This window comes from Monopterus albus, unplaced genomic scaffold (genome assembly GCF_001952655.1).
Source record: "Monopterus albus unplaced genomic scaffold, M_albus_1.0 scaffold94.1, whole genome shotgun sequence".
NCBI lineage: Eukaryota > Metazoa > Chordata > Actinopteri > Synbranchiformes > Synbranchidae > Monopterus > Monopterus albus.
This window is the reverse complement of record NW_018127974.1, coordinates 2,233,490-2,249,716: the sequence shown is the minus strand read 5'-3', so window position 1 is coordinate 2,249,716 and position 16,227 is coordinate 2,233,490. Positions and strand designations below refer to the sequence as shown.

General features: G+C 41.3%; 2 protein-coding genes across 4 annotated transcripts; one reads left to right on the top strand and one right to left on the bottom strand.

Annotated features, from left to right (window-relative positions):
- Positions 1 to 2,643: 2,643 nt before the first annotated feature.
- On the bottom strand, positions 2,644 to 9,233 carry rtn4ip1 (reticulon 4 interacting protein 1). 3 transcript variants are annotated; one of them, XM_020608687.1, is made up of 9 exons: positions 8,658 to 9,170; positions 8,366 to 8,413; positions 7,674 to 7,825; positions 5,447 to 5,515; positions 4,829 to 4,953; positions 4,465 to 4,513; positions 3,971 to 4,107; positions 3,524 to 3,707; positions 2,644 to 3,020 (listed from the first exon to the last, which is right to left on the bottom strand). In XM_020608687.1, the coding sequence occupies exons 1-9, from the start codon at positions 8,929 to 8,931 to the stop codon at positions 2,988 to 2,990; spliced, it is 1,071 nt and encodes a 356-aa protein (XP_020464343.1). In that variant the 5' UTR covers positions 8,932 to 9,170; the 3' UTR covers positions 2,644 to 2,987. The 3 variants fall into 3 exon arrangements, with proteins under 3 accessions (XP_020464343.1, XP_020464345.1, XP_020464344.1); XM_020608689.1 differs by lacking the exons at positions 8,366 to 8,413; positions 8,658 to 9,170 and adding an exon at positions 9,178 to 9,233; XM_020608688.1 differs by lacking the exon at positions 8,366 to 8,413 and having other exon boundaries at positions 2,646 to 3,020.
- Positions 9,234 to 9,273: 40 nt separating this feature from the next.
- qrsl1 (glutaminyl-tRNA amidotransferase subunit QRSL1) lies at positions 9,274 to 16,222 on the top strand (the record flags this gene model as incomplete). The annotated part of the gene is made up of 11 exons (XM_020608578.1): positions 9,274 to 9,383; positions 10,016 to 10,172; positions 10,257 to 10,355; positions 10,446 to 10,542; positions 10,720 to 10,881; positions 11,021 to 11,196; positions 13,017 to 13,129; positions 13,664 to 13,856; positions 14,019 to 14,136; positions 14,240 to 14,445; positions 16,053 to 16,222. Coding segments are annotated over exons 1-11 (1,515 nt in total), but the record flags the coding sequence as incomplete, so codon positions are not given.
- Between the last annotated feature and the right edge of the window lie 5 nt (positions 16,223 to 16,227).

Below are 16,227 nucleotides of genomic sequence, written 5' to 3'. Positions count from 1 at the left end.
TGGCAATGAGTCTTTCACATCGCCGTGGAGGAATTCTGGCCCATTCTTCTTTGCAGAATTGTTTTAATTCAGCCACACTGGAGGGTTTGAGCCTTATTAAGGTCACGCCACAGCATTTCAATCGGACTCAAGTCTGGACTTTGACTACGGCACTCCAAACCCTCATTTTGTTTTGTTTTTTTTCTTAAGCATTCAGAGGTGGACCTTCTGGTGTATTTTGGATCATTGTCCTGCTGCAGAACCCAAGTTCGCTTCAGCTTGAGGTCACGAACTGATGGCCGGACATTCTCCTTCAGGATTTTTTGGTAGACAGCAGAAATCATGGTTCCATCAATCACAGCAAGTTGTCCAGGTCCTGAAGCAGCAAAGCAGCCCCAGACCATCACACTACCACCACCATATTTGACTGCTTGTATGATGTTCTTTTTCTGAAATGCTGTTACTTTTACGCCAGGTAGAACAGGACGCACACCTTCCAAACAGTTCAACTTTTGTCTTGTCAGTCCGCAGAATATTTTCTCAAAAGTCTTGGAGATCATCAAGATGTTCTTTTTGGCATTCTCCTTCAGGATTTTTTGGTAGACAGCAGAAATCATGGTTCCATCAATCACAGCAAGTGGTCCAGGTCCTGAAGGTTAACTGAGGCAAGTGAGGCCTGCAGTTCTTTAGACCCACCACCATATTTGACTGCTTGTATGATGTTCTTTTTCTGAAATGCTGTTACTTTTACACCAGGTAGAACAGGACCACTGTTCCATATTTTCTCAATTTGTGGATAATGGCTCACACCGTGGTTCGCTGGAGTCCCAAAGCTTTAGAAATGGCTTTGTAACTCTTTACTTTAGAAATGGCTTTGTAACCCTTTCCCGACTGATAGATATCAATTACTTTGTTTCTCATGTGTTCCTAGATTTCTTTGGATCGCAGCATGATGTCTTGCTTTTTGAGATCTTCTGGCTACTTCACTTTGTCAGATACGTTCTATTTAAGTGATTTCTTGATTCAACAGGTCTGGCAGTAATCAGGCCTGGGTGTGGCTAGTGAAGTTGAACTCAGCTTTCCAAAAAATGTGATTAACCACAGTAAATTCAGGATTTTACTTTCACATAGGGCCATGTAGGTTTGGACAGCTTTTTTCCCTTAATAAATAAAATCATCTCTTAAAAACTGCATTTTGTTTACTTGGGTTATCTTTGTCTAATATTTAAATTTGTTTGGTGAGCTGAAGTTTGAGTAAACCTCAACCCAACTTCCACCACACTTCCTGTTTTAGTTAGAAAAACATGCTTACAATAGAAACCATTTGCATATACCACTTGAAGCTACCACACACTGACTTCTTAACTTCCTAATTCAACACTCACAACTACACAGAACTTCCCGAGACTTCCTTGAGTATACGTGTACAAAAACTACAGTTCTTCTCCAGCCACTCTGTAAAACATCATCATTGAATCATAAAAAAGACAATAAATGTATCTACAGCATTTGCCCTACAGCTAAAATCTTCCAATACTGCAAACCACCATGACCCATTTGTTTCTTTGAGCTCATACAAAGGATTTTGTGGCTAACAGCTAAATGAAACAAGGTGGTGACAGTAATGCACGGATGTGACATGCACACACACGCAAAAGCCACATATGCACTGCATACAGCTTTGCTCTGCATGATGCTGGCCACAGTGGGCACACTGACAGGATGCCACTTACACTAAATGCATTGAGTTCCAGAGTGGATGTGTAGAAGTGTGTGTGTGTGTGTGTGTGTGTGTACCCATCTTTATATGATTAGGTGTTAGGCATTTAGTTGTGGTGGCTATGGTTCAGATAAGGAACCAGGGACTGCAGTGGACTATGGACTATGTAACATGTTCATTGGCTGTTATTCACATCTGCAGGTTCATGCACCTGCTTGCTCCAAAGACAGTCAATTTTAGGTATGAAGCCAGACTTTAGTTCACTGTGAATGGGGACCTGGAAAACATATGCACTGGCTGTGGGTACTCAATCATGATTTCACACAATCACCTTTTACTATTAATCTGAAGACATTTTGCAATTGAAGAGGTTATTTCTCAGGAGGATGTTGATAGCACAGTGCTGTAATTCAGTCATATCAATTTAACTGGCCCAAAACGCATTATCCTTAACAATTATGTTCCCTATTGGCCTATCATGTAAACCAAGGGTTAAATAACACTGTCACAACATCAGAGGCTGTTACAGTGTGGACATTTTTTCCTATTCATGTTACAACTTAATAAGGGAGTGCAGAGTTGGTAGTGAATACCAAAGGTATGAGGATCCCCCTGTGCCCATACTGGGGCCTAAGTGTCAATTAAGTGAAGTCTTAATGCTACAATGTACAAAGACATTTTAGGCAGTAGTATGATTCAAACGGTGTGGTGACTGTTTCCAGAAAGAGATGTTTCTCTGTGTTTGGCTTGGAAGAACCTGACTGGCCAACAAGTTCAACTCCAAGCCAGGTCTTATGACTCAACATCAGTGATGCCTGACCCAGCTAATGCTACTGTGGCTCAGTGGGAGCAAATCACTGTAGCCATGTTTCAAAATCTTCCCAGAACAACACAAATGGTTAATGGTTTTAAGATTAGATGATCTGTCATAAAATAAGGGTGTCATCTACAAGTGTCCACATCGGATATTCCTGTTCCTTGTCCGGTGTTAATTTCATTAATAAAAACTATGACGGAAAATGTTGGTTGATCTATTTTTCAAGATGAAATCAAAACAAATTAAAAAGTAACATTTGATAACAAGAACTATGACAAAATGTTTTCCATCTTTTGACAATGAATAAAAAGTAAACAATGTGAAAGACAAACAAACATGAAGTAACTTAACGACCTGCCACATCTGTCAATCACAAACCGTAAGTGCTGATCAGTAAAGGTTTCCTCCACTGGCCAAAATATCTTTTGTTCAGGAATTAGCAGCTTGATATGTTTTACTACCGTCTTATATTCAGTAATGTTTTCTCTCTGGCATTAGCGCTTCCTGGAAGAAACAAGTTTACAAATCATATTCATCTCCAATCCAGAGAATTACACACAAAAGACTAAAATGAAATCAAATTCAGGTCATGTACTGTAACCAAGTGTGAAAAATCATGAAGGTAATCATTCTATCTTTCATTGCAACAGTTGTGAGGTAAACAGTGCAAATACAGTGCTGTCATCTAATCGGAATGCGCACTGGCATGTATTCGTTGGGACTAAATGACAATGCAGCGCGCTGAAACAAAAGAGTTGAGCCAGGTTCTACCCAGAGCCCCTCTGCTGTGTCAGTGCAGAGGCCTCGTTCAAATGAATGAGGGAGCTGTGCTTTTTGTGTCACTGTGTGAGTGCAGCAACATATAATATTCACGGCTCCTTGCATAAGGCACAATGTGACCAACACTCTGCATTTGAATCAATCCAGGTTAAGGGTATGGACTTATGCTACGACAGATATGTGCAGTAATAAATCAGACCGCCTCTGTGCTGTTCTGCCATGATTACCTTGAGAGCCCTGGTGGCCACTGTAGTGGCAGTCTTCATCATGCCATCAGCAATACCCAGCCTGTCAGTGTTCTCGATGAAGGGTGTTACCAGGGTGACAAACTTGGCGCCGGTCCAAGGCTTAAGGAGACTCGGTGCCCAACCCTCAGTGTCCCCCCCAACATTATCCAGGATGAGGTCAAATCTTGAAGAGGGGAGAGGCAGGTTTGGTGAAGACAGACACGAGCAGTGATCTTCTGAGTGCAACTAGATTTGTTAGAGGATTAAAGGTTTCACGATTTTCCCACACTAGTGAGCTGACTGCAGCTAGGGAGACTGGGTTGCCATGGTAACAAAGGCAAGCCATTGATACATAAAATGAAACAACAAACTAACAAATCAACGACATAAATGAAAAATAACATTAGGTATGTGTGTGATGTGGTGGGGGCAGGGGTATTCTCTTACTTCTCCAGTGCACTAAGGGGCTCCTCAACGGGTCCAGCAGTGTAGTCCACGACATGGTCTACCCCCAGTTCCCTTGCAAACTGCTCAGCATTCTGGGAGCAGGTAACAGTCACATGGGCTCCCCAAGCCTTCAGCATCTGGACACAAATGATGTATTAGTTCAGGTTATAATGTGTCAAAACAGCATAGAAATCTGTATAATTTATATGTACACAACAAATATATGTTCAGGTTGTAATTAAAGAATATGTAATTAAAAAGATGAAATGTTACATCTGTGTAATGTGAGCTGCACTGTTCAGGTCACCAGACTTTTTATTGTGCAATAATTTGTAAATATAACCATTGTACATATATAAAAGCTCTTCTTTCACACTGTATATATTAATATTTATTTTACTTCATCTTTTACAGCAAGCTGTTTTTAAACTCACGCACTTTAAAATTTTTTACAAAATAGCATAATATACTGGCTGCTTGGCCATGATCCATACCTGTATAGCAAATGTTCCCACTCCCCCAGATCCTCCAAGGATCAAAATCCTGTGGAGAAGTCAAAAAGCAGAAACGTACAGTGAAGAGGACACGAATGTTTTCTACACTACTGTTGCCTCATGAGCATTTATGTCAAATGCCCTCCTGGCTTTAGCATGTCAGGTTCACTGCATGTGTACGGGCGTGTCTGGGCGGCTTCCAGAACCAGAGCACATCACCCAGAAGCTCATTATGGAGCAGGGTAAAAAGGGTTAAGCCTAAAAGGAGCATGGAGTACAATAACTGGCTAGATCAAAAGCACCAAGCTTCTTTGGGATGGACAGGGACATCTGTGTGTAGCAGTGGTTGGCTGCATTCCCTTACCGCTTCTTGGCACAGTTGTCCTTACTGAGTCCACCAGTGTTGACCAGGGCTGACCAGGCAGTGGTTGCTACATAGGGAATGGCTGCTGCCTCTGTGTGGCTCAGTGACTTTGGTTTGTGGGATATCTGAGCACAACACACATTTATAATTTATAATATAGTATTTATAAGAGTAGCACCATCTCAACACATTTCAGTAATATCCCTGCTAAGTCATTATGAACTAGACAGCACTCAGAGCGCAACCTCTACCTCTAGAAAACTTTCATCAAAACCCAGGCATTATTTTTTGAGTTATGCTATTAGCAAACAAACGGCAGCAAAAACATAACCCTCGACCTTGGCGGAGGTAAAATGTATGTCAGTGTCATAACAACTGTGTCAGCTGATCTTTACATATATTATTTGTTCTTTTTAGCAAGTAAGAAGGTGTAGGCTCCATTGAATTTTAGAAGTAAAATACATATTGCACAAACTGATGTTGAAACTAACAAAGTCCATCACTGAAACAAAATGCAATCAACAAAAAAACGAAACAGAACTGATAAAATGATGCTTCCGCACAGCTAAAGGCAAACCTATGCTCAAAGCGTGTCTGAGTGCACCAGCTGAACAATACCTCATTGCCACTCAACACCACAAATTCAGCCAAGCTGCCCTGCTTCCATGGTGGGATGGCTGCCCACACCTGGGGGAGACACACAACAACACAAACTGTCAAAAACAACTGTACATCTAAAGCTCTATACAGTTCACACCTCGTGAGAAGTGTTTCTCAGAAGTAGCACATTTTTAATGTCACACAATGAGTCACTCTGCTGCCTCTGGTAGTCAACAAATGTAGTAAATAAAGGCAGACTGCTCAACTGTACTGTGTTTAATTAGTGTCAAAAATAAACATACAATAATAATAATAATAAAAGCTGGAATAGTCAAATAATGGCATTTTTGCCTGAAATTTTTATTTAAAATCAATTAACTATAAAATAGTTGATTTAAAATAATAACTTAAAATAGTTTAAGAACACAATTTTTAATTTTAGTTAAGATTTTATTTTTGACGACTGACATTGATTAAATCGACAATGGATTCTGTTTTTTAAAAATATATTATCAATTAAAATATTCCACATTAGTCCAAGTTGAATTTGCGGCCTGGTGGGTAGGATTCAGCGCTCTCACCGCTGCGGCTCAGGTTCGATTCCCGGTCAGGGAACCTCTAGCCACAGGGGCTTCACACTAGTGACTTCTATGCTGGTCCCAAGCCCGGAAACATAGAGAGCGGTGCGTTAGGAAGGGCATCCGGTGTTAAAAAAAAAAGTTGCCAAATGTCAAACCATGCGAATCATTTGATTTGATTTGATTTATTCTTTCAAGCATGTAAAAACAGTTGATATGACAACACACATACACATAATCCAATATCAATGTGCTTATACCTAGTACATACTAGGAAGAAGTCAGACTTATCTAGTCCTACCCCATGACATCATCTTACCATCATTGGTTTGCAAGCAGTAAATGATTATCTTCTACACCACACAAGTAATATACTAAAGAATTATTACAGAGTGTTAACATTCATACACCACACCCACAATGTTCCATCTAATTAATCATTAAACCTGTTCTTGCATATATCTTGATTGACACATACCTTTATATTTATGTTTAAACTCGTCAATTCTATTACTATTTTTTATGTCCACACTTAAATTATTCCATAGTTTTACCCCACTTATGGAAATACAAAATCTTTTTTTGGTTGTACGTATAGCATGAATTTTTAAATTTAACTGACCCCTTAAATTGTATCCCCCTTCCCTTTCATTAAATAGTTTTTGAATTCCACCAGGTAATAAATTGCTCCTGGCTTTATACATAAACACTGCAGTCTTATATCCCACTAAATCAAAAAATTGTAACAATTTAGACTGTATGAAAGCTACATTGGTGTGATCCCTATACCCCATCTTATGCACAATTCTTATCGCTCTTTTTTGTAATATATACAATGGTTGAAGTGAGCTTTTATATGTATTTCCCCAGTTTTCAACCAATGAAGAATACAAAATACATAGTGCTTTCCCGTCCAAAATATATCTAACCCTTGCCAATATCGATATATTCTTTGCTATTTTGTGCTGAACATATCTGATATGAGATTTCCAGGAGAATTTGTCATCAACTATGACACCTAGAAATTTAATTTCATATACCCGTTCTATATTAGCTCCCCCAATTTTCAATTGAAGTTCATTATCTAGTCTACGATTCCCAAATACCATAAATTTAGTTCTATCCAAATTCAGAGATAGTATATTACTATCACACCATAAAACCACTTTCACTAAATCAGAAACCTTGCATATATCATTAATGTATAGTATAAATAATTTAGGTCCCAAAACAGAACCCTGAGGCACTCCACATACAATGTCCAGCTCACTCGATTGGTATTCACCCAATCATCAGTGCGATCAGATGATTCGCTGCGGAAACCCCTAACGGGACCAGCCGGAAGTGGAGGAGGAGGAGTCCAAGTTGAATTTGCCACACTGGTTCAAACCACCAGCCACATGTGCAAGAGCCTTTTCTACCTCACCCCAAAGATACTTTCCTGATCTGTCTTATCATAAGGTGTTTTCACTCCCTGTCACTGCAGCTAGATGCCTCTGTTTACAGCGCCCTGACCACATTCTTTACACTCATATTTGATTCATACATGAATCATCGTGTGCAGGAATGAGCAGTTTCCATAAACCAGGGGTTCCAGCAAGTAAAATGAAGTAGTTACCCAGTACATATGCACACACCTTTCTTGTGTTACTATTTGCTTCTTTTACCTCATCCCTTTCTCTGAAGTACTTCACATCCAGGCCACACTCCATGATGACTCCTGACACGTCCCTCCCCAGGATGAGCGGGAACTCGTTGCCTGACTGCTTGATATTCAGAGGGTCTCTCTTCATAGACATCGTAGCTGCACCATAGCCACCTGACAGGGAGAGAGTTTCTGATTAGAGCCAAAGCTTATAAATGCAGTCAAAGATAGAAATTAGTGAAAGACAATAATTTGCTGTAGCACTAACACAAAATGAAAAATGTCTGTACTTTTGGCTGCTGTTAGATTGACTAACCAACAACATAAGAAAAAGACTTGAGGCATGAAATGTAATTCCATACGTGGTTTAAGAGTATATAGTGGTTAGTGGTGAACAGAGTGACTATAGTGTTAGTGTTAAAAGCCGAAATAAAGGAGCGAGGAACAAAACAACAGCAAAAAAGAAAAACCCCACAAATTTATAATGTAAGTGCAGAGTTTGACACCACAAGGCTGTTTCTTTGTGCTCATTTCAAATCTCAGTTTAACATGCGTACACACATGCATGATTTTGTGACATTTGAAAGTTGGATTACAAAACACATCTCTGCAACTGATCACCAACCTGGCAACAACCAAATAGGCCTAGGTTTTAAAAAAACATGACACCGTCCAATAGCAAGAGCAAAATTCAACCTAGCTGGGGAAACTTGCATTTCCACCAAGTAACCTTAACCACCACTGCTGCTGTTGCCCCTCTCTCTGTGGGAGATTAAGACAGGCTGTATGACTTATTTAGTAAACATCTAACATCTAACAGAGACAAAAGAAGTTATTTTTCATCTTCCATTATTTTCTAAGCTTGTATTTGCAATCACGGGTCAGATGTGTGTTTTTTTAATGAATTCATTGCTATTTACAGTGACAAGCATCTCTAACACCTCTTAATCACAGCCTGCAGGCTCATATCTGATGCCACATTAATGTGCATGGGCTTGTTACTCACCTCTCATGCTGACATCAATTGGATTTAATCCTGCTGCAAACACTTTGACAATAACCTCGTTGGGGTAGTCGATGACCGGAAAGCTGGCGTTTTTAGTGAACCGTAAAACATCATTGCTTCCATATTTATCAATAACCCAGGCTGGCATAACAGTCATACATCTGCTGGAGGTACTGAACTGGGTGCCATGTCTGGAAACTGATGTGTTCACACTTGCTGATTTGCTGAGGTTAAACAACCTGCTACTGTAAACTAAATGTCTAACAGAAGTCATGTTTATGTCAAATAAAACAGTGCGACTGCAAATTCGCAGTGTCTGTTCTAGACAGAACAATTCAAAGTGTACAGTCAGTGTGCTAAAGTGAACAGCTTTAACAGACGTTTGTTATAAACCACCTCTATCTTCTTATTTTAAACGTGTTGCTATCATAAAGGTATTCCTAACTAGTCATTTGGATAGTTCCAGTAATTCAAAAGCTTCTAGACAACGTCTTCCTTAGTAAGAAGCCTCGTTCTCTACCTGCATCTTGGCCAACGCGCAAGCGCCTCCACCAATCAGGGCGCGGTTTGCTCAACAACTGTCCAATCACAGAACGCACTGTTAGACGTTGATTATCGAAACAAATATGGCAGCCCGCTACCTCTGCACACTGTGCGAAGGTTGTTTTTCATTTGTAAGGTTGTCACAGAAATCCTGTCAATATGTTAAGTCTGACAATAAAGGAGGTTGGTACGAGTGTTCGCTTGTTGTCCTAGCGTAGTTCTGCGCGTTTGCCAGTTGACTTTGTAACAGATTGCTTTTTAGCTGTATAGGACATGTGTGTTATCGATTCATAATTAACGTTGGCTTAGGTTAGAAAATACGTTAGCTAAGTTAAACTTTTTGCTTTTCCTCCCAAATTGGCAAGTTAAAGCATGTCATCAGCTCTGACAGTTATAACCTCAGTCAAGTCGTCCTGTCTGGTTAACCTGCCTTCTCTACAGTGACACAAACTGTTTTATACAATTGTATGGATGTAACGTCAGAGCATAACATATAAATAGTCGAGTACTTAAAGTATCGGTACACCAATAGAGTTTTTAACGTTAAATTAATGTCTTTTTCGCTTAAGGCATATATATTTATTAAACAGGAGAAGCACATTTAACTTTTGGTTTCAGGGTCCTGGTGTTGTGCATGCTGGCTTGCTGTCCTGTCCCTTTGTCATGATTTATTGGGACATTTAAATAGGCTGGAGCCACCATGTTATTACTAACGCCAGTTTTTTTTTTCTTTTAGCCAAAATGTGCATTGAAAAAGGTCTGAGTAAAAGAAACTAGTTAAATTTCACCATCGTTGTTTCGTCATTGTTCTTCAGGTGTCTTTGGCCCTCAGGGAGGGAAGGATATCCCCGACAGAGCTTTGTAGAAGGTGTCTGGACCGCATCAAGAAAACACATCTCAATGCTTACATCAGTGTGACAGAGGATTTGGCACTGAAGCAGGCTCAAGAAGCAGAAACCAGGCTGCTGCAAGGTGTGTACACATGAGTGTGTATTTGCATCAGTTCTGTGTGGAGATGTACTGTAGGTCTTACGGTTTGATCCGGTTTTCCTTCAGGTGTCCCTAAAGGTCCTCTGGATGGAATCCCCTTTGCAGTCAAAGACAACTTCTGTACAGAGAATATCAAGACCACATGTGCCTCCAGGATGCTCAGAGGTATGTCTTTGCCTCAGTATAAGTTACCACATCGTAAATTTTCCACTTTATGTCAGTCCAGTAATGATGACCTATTTACTTTTGCAACAGACTATACTCCACCATACAATGCTACAGTGGTCCAGAAGCTCCTGGATCAAGGAGCTGTTCTGGTGGGGAAGACTAACATGGATGAGTTTGCTATGGGGTAAGACCATTGTTGTCTGTGGTAGAATAGCTCTGTCCTCACACCATGCATTTTAGTAACCACAAGGTACAAATCCCAGTTATTTTTCATATTGATAGATAAAGCTGTGTACACCAGCAGAGAGAAACGCCACATGTTTCAGGTCGGCATTGTTTTATTTATTTACTTGACTCACAGTGCAGGAAGTACTGACGGGGCTTTCGGTCCAGTAAGGAACCCCTGGAGCTATGCTGCTCCCTACAGACAACAGACAGGGGCATCACCAGACTCTGACTGGGTCATTGCTGGAGGAAGCTCAGGAGGAAGTGCTGCAGCTGTGGCCTCACTCACCAGCTACCTGTGAGGGAACACATACAACTTAATTGTTCAGGAAAATTGTTTAAAGAAAAAAAAAACATCAGAGAAGTACAAAAAAGAAAGATTTGATTCAATATGGTGTTTACAAATGTAAACGTACTGTGTTGGTAATACTTGGCAGGGCTTTGGGTTCAGACACAGGTGGTTCTACTCGTAACCCAGGAGCACTGTGTGGTGTTGTGGCCTTGAAGCCAACCTACGGTCTGCTGTCCAGACATGGTCTAATCCCTCTGGTCAACTCCATGGATGTGCCCGGCATTATTACCCGCAGTGCCAATGATGCAGCCATTGTCTTAGGTAGGAAACCTCAGATGACCTGTCATTCAACAGATGTAGGTGCTATTGGCTAGTGTCCTACATTCACAGTTCAATGTCATCTAGGCCTACATTAAAAACTTTTCAGATTCAGAATCGGAATCAGCTTTATTGGCCAGGTGTGTCGCACACACGAGGAATTTGACTCAGGTACATCGGCTCTCAATGTGTATGTACATATCCCCATGCAAGGGGCAAGTAAACAGTAAACCAGTATAAGGCTGTGTAATATAATAAAATAAGCAGTATTAACAAGCAACAAACAGTGCAGACAGACAAAGAATGCTCATTGTGAGTACTTAAAAACAGAGACCTGTATGGATCTGTATAGTCTGTACAATGTATATTTACAGGTATTGCACTGAGGTTTATAGTCCAATCATACTGTCATTGGTCAAGTGTTCATCAGAGTGACAGCCTGGGGGAAGAAACTGTCCCTGTGCCTGGTTGTCTTAGAGCACAGTGACCTGTAACACTGTCCAGAGGGGAGGAGTTCAAACAGATTGTGTCCTGGGTGTGAGGGGTCTGCAGTGATCCTCTCTGCCCTCCTTTTGACCCGTGAGGTGTACAGGTCCTTCATGGAGGGCAGGCTTGCACCAATTACCTTTTCTGCAGTCCTGACTGCTCTCCTTTTCTTGCTCTCTCTGAGTTTGGGATGTCTGTGTTTGAGTTTGAGCTACAGAGTCAAAGAGAGCTGAGCAGGAAGAATGGAAAAGGGAAATTATTTTATCAAGACTTGAAAGAAGCTCAGCAGCAAGTGAATAGAAGTTGCGGTGGCATTTCTCTGATAACTTTCATAAAACCAACTTGCAGTGAGAGAGTTAATATAACAGAAGTGGTAACCTAGGGTGTTGGTGGTAACACTGAACACATTAGGCTTATCATTATGGGGGCGGTTGTGGCTCAGGAGGTATAGCAGTCGCCCCCAACTGGAAGGTCGGCAGTTTGATTCCTGTTCTCCTGAGTCCACGTGTTGAAGTGTCCTTGGGCAAGACACTGAACCCCAAGTTGTTCCCAATGGCCAGTGCAACACTCTGCAGGGCCAGCACCGCCATGTGTGTGTGTGTGTGTGTGTGTGTGTGTGTGAGTGAGTTGGCTCATTCTGTTCCGGAGACAAATTCCTTGTGTGTGTAAAACATACTTGGCCAATAAAAGTGATTAGCATTATCAGAAAAACATGCATCCTCAATGTTTATATTATCAGTAGGAAACCCATAAGACATATTAAGGTCAAGAGTCCTTTCCTCTGTTTAGGTCTGTCTTTCATCCAGTTTAAGTTTATACACATACACTTTCCCAAAATACATCAGTGAATGTGGGTATCCAAGGTACACTGTGGAGTTGTGACCACTAGTAGCACTATGGACTAATGATTTGATGAGTGGATCCCCAGTTTGTTAGTAACATGCATGAGGGTGACACAGCTCACATCCTGTTATTGGTTTCAATGTATAACAGCTGGTCACTCAACTAGCAACAGTTTTATTATGTCCCAACGAAGGCAAATGAGCAAATGTAACAGTACACAATTTACAATAGTTTTAAAATGTCTTTGCAAATGTTTCACAAGGAAGAAAGTGCATTCAACATGTCTATTAGACCTTAGCTGAGTAACAGTGAAAGCCAAAATAGCATTTTGTGTGCAAGAAATCTCCACAGGCCACCTTTAAATCAATCCATATAATGACAAGGATGTGTGATGCTATAAATGAACCAGTGTAGCTGTTCCATGTGGCTGTCCATCCATCTTACTGCCCTCAGACAGTTCACCTAAACATCTGTTTTCCTGAAATGTTGCTTAGGGATCCTCCAAGGCCTCGATCGTAGGGACTCAACAACAATCCCCGCCCCTTCGCCCCTGACAGAGCTACCTGAGGACTTTGACGTCAAGGACATGTGTATAGGCATTCCGAAGGTGAGTCATGAACTCCTCTATTATCTCAGCATCACTCACCGTGTTTTCCTGACATAATAAAAGAAATAATCAAAGAGCCTTTCAAGGGTAGTTGCCAGCTGATGGTTGCAAAGTGTCATGTAGATATCATTTTGAATGTAAGATGTTAGTAACTTCAGTTTTGTTAAAATGTTAAACACTGTGGAGGGGAGCTACAGTTCCCATGCTAGTAAAAGGGAAGTAAAAGATTTATGATGCAGATTTATGAGGCGTTAATATGCAATACTGTATAAATAAAACGATTAGAAGTTCATAGAAAAACATTGTTGTGAGGAGCTTATCATCAGTTTGACTACAAAAGAAGCAGTTGATAGTATCATATGTTTTAAACTTTATATCTTCCACTGACTTTAAACTGGTAATGATGGTTTGTGTACCCTAGCACGGTATGATCAAGACAAGTTTCTTGTACAGCACATTACTGAATAAATAAGGTTTTTAGGATCATGCCAGTTTTTAAAACTATCTTCTCTCCTGTCTCATAATGGATGTCAGGAGTACCATGCCCCGGGGCTGTCTGCACAGACTCTTGCTCAGTGGAGTCATGTTGCTGACATGCTTGAGAGAGGAGGGGCACGGGTGGAACAAGTATCCCTACCACACACCCAGTACTCCATTGTGTGCTACCGTGTCCTGTGCCACGCTGAAGTGGCATCTAACATGGCCCGCTTTGACGGCCTCCAGTACGGTATGAGAGACTATTTACTCTGTTAAGTTGGTGGTGTGGAGCATTTTATAGTAGACGCCACATCACAAATCAGATTACACCCAACCATTCTGTAAGTGTTGCCAACATGTCACAAGATCATAATAAAGGTAATGTTATTGATGTCTGTCCATCTTCTGTCAGGCCACCGTAGTGAGGTGGACAGCTCAACAGACGCCCTGTATGCTACCACCCGACATGAGGGCTTCAACGATGTAGTGAGAGGGAGGATTCTGTCAGGGAATTACTTCCTGCTTAAACAGTAAGACAACAGACAGAACTTTCTCACACCATTATACTTCAGTCCAGCAACTTCAAACCAGTGTGTAGCTGACTGGCTGACATGACCACCACCATTTTTCCAGGAACTACCAGCACTACTTTGTGAAGGCCCAGAAAGTCCGCCGGCTGATAGCGAATGATTTTAAGCAAGTGTTCAGCTCAGGTGTCGACATGCTGCTGACACCCACCACTCTTACTGATGCAGCCCGTTACTCCGACTTTACTCAGGAAGACAACCAAACACGCAGCGCACAGGAAGACGTCTTCACGCAGCCTGTCAACATAGCAGGTAGAGAGAGGAAAAAAAGATGCCTTCAGGCAGAACTTGTTGCATTGTTCATTCGTGCATAGGAAGTGTGGGAGGATTCAAGTACTTGTATATTCTGCATGCATGCATGGATACACATTATGTACACCCACACAAAATGACTTCAGCATGGCTGATGCTTCATCTTATTATCCACAGTAAGAGCACACTAGAATATAAAGGGAAGTAAAAAGAGGAAATATTTGTGTGAAAAAGCGGTTTTTTATTTTGTGAAAGAGCCCATGGCATGCTCATTTTGCTCGTTTCCAGCCATTTCCATGTTTAATCTTGAGTACTTATAGATGATTAGCTTTGCACCCATCATAACTCCAAATAGTCTTAATTCAGAATGATAAAACCAGAGAGCCTATTCCTAAAAACAGGAGGATAGTTTGTGAATGCACACAACTCCTGTCGACACAACACCAGCAAAAGTGGACAGCACACGAGCCACCAGCACAACGAGCCACGACCATTAATTAATTTGAAGTTCTCCTCCATAGATGGGTAAAGGGGTAATTGAGAAAGCCCATATTTTAACTGGCATAATGCAGCAACTTCTCCAGCCTTACAGCAGTTCTCTCTAAGGTTACACAAACAAGGCATTAACAGACGTGCAACATGTTTGTTTTTTTGTTTAGTTTTTTTTTTTAAGTCCCACCAAGTAGTGGAAACATCAGTCCCTTTCAGGTAGATCCAAGGTGTGTAAATCCAACTGGTGGTCACTGCTTCCCCCCCACATGACCACATACAGTCCCAAAGTAGTGAAATTAATTCCAACATCATGGATCCTTAAATACTCATTAAAGCAGCAACACATCACATGCAGCAGACACACTGGCCTCAAGAAGTCAAAACAAACAGGTACTGTGCTCTGGGGAAATCCAGAGCTGATGAGCTAATCATTCACCTTTTTTCCCCTTAATAAATAAAATCATCTCTTAAAAACTGCATTTTGTTTACTTGGGTTATCTTTGTCTAATATTTAAATTTGTTTGGTGAGCTGGAACATTTAAGTGGCACAAATATGCAAAAAAAAAGAAACCAGGAAGGGGAAATACTTTTTCACAGCACTGTTAGTCAAGGAAATGCATGCCATGGGCTCTTTAATCTCTGAAGGCAAAAATAACATCTTCCCCACACTGATTTCAGTTCAGACTATCCATCTGTCCATTATATTCCTGAATAGGGTCACGGGGGGCTGAAGCCAATCCCAGCTGACAGTGGGCAAGAGGTGGGGTACACACAGGGTTGACATGTAGACAAAAAAAACACACACACTCATGGGCAATTTCAAGTCACCAGTCAACCTAAGCTGTATCTCTTTGGGAGGAAGCCAGAGTACCCAGAGAGAACATACCAATTCTGTACAGAAAGGCCCTGGGTCAGCCGGGACTCAAACCCGAAACATCTCGCTGGAAGGTGGCAGCGCTAACCACCACGCTGCTGAGCTCAGCTGCCCCACTTCAGACTAAATTCAGTTGAATTTTCTTCTGCCTTTTATCATGCCCCAAACTAACCTCTAACGTTGAGATCCTAATCATTTCCTTTTCAAGAAATGTCGTGCAACTCTTTCTTCTTTACCCCAGGTCTCCCTGCTGTTTCTGTGCCAATTGCATTATCAAAACGAGGCCTTCCCATTGGCTTACAGCTCATAGGCCCAGCCCTCCAAGACAAAAGGCTGCTCAGTGTTGCCCAGTGGATCGAGCAAAGGGTGGGCTTTCCCTCCATCAGTGACTGTGAAGACTCCAGTGAGAGCAGGAA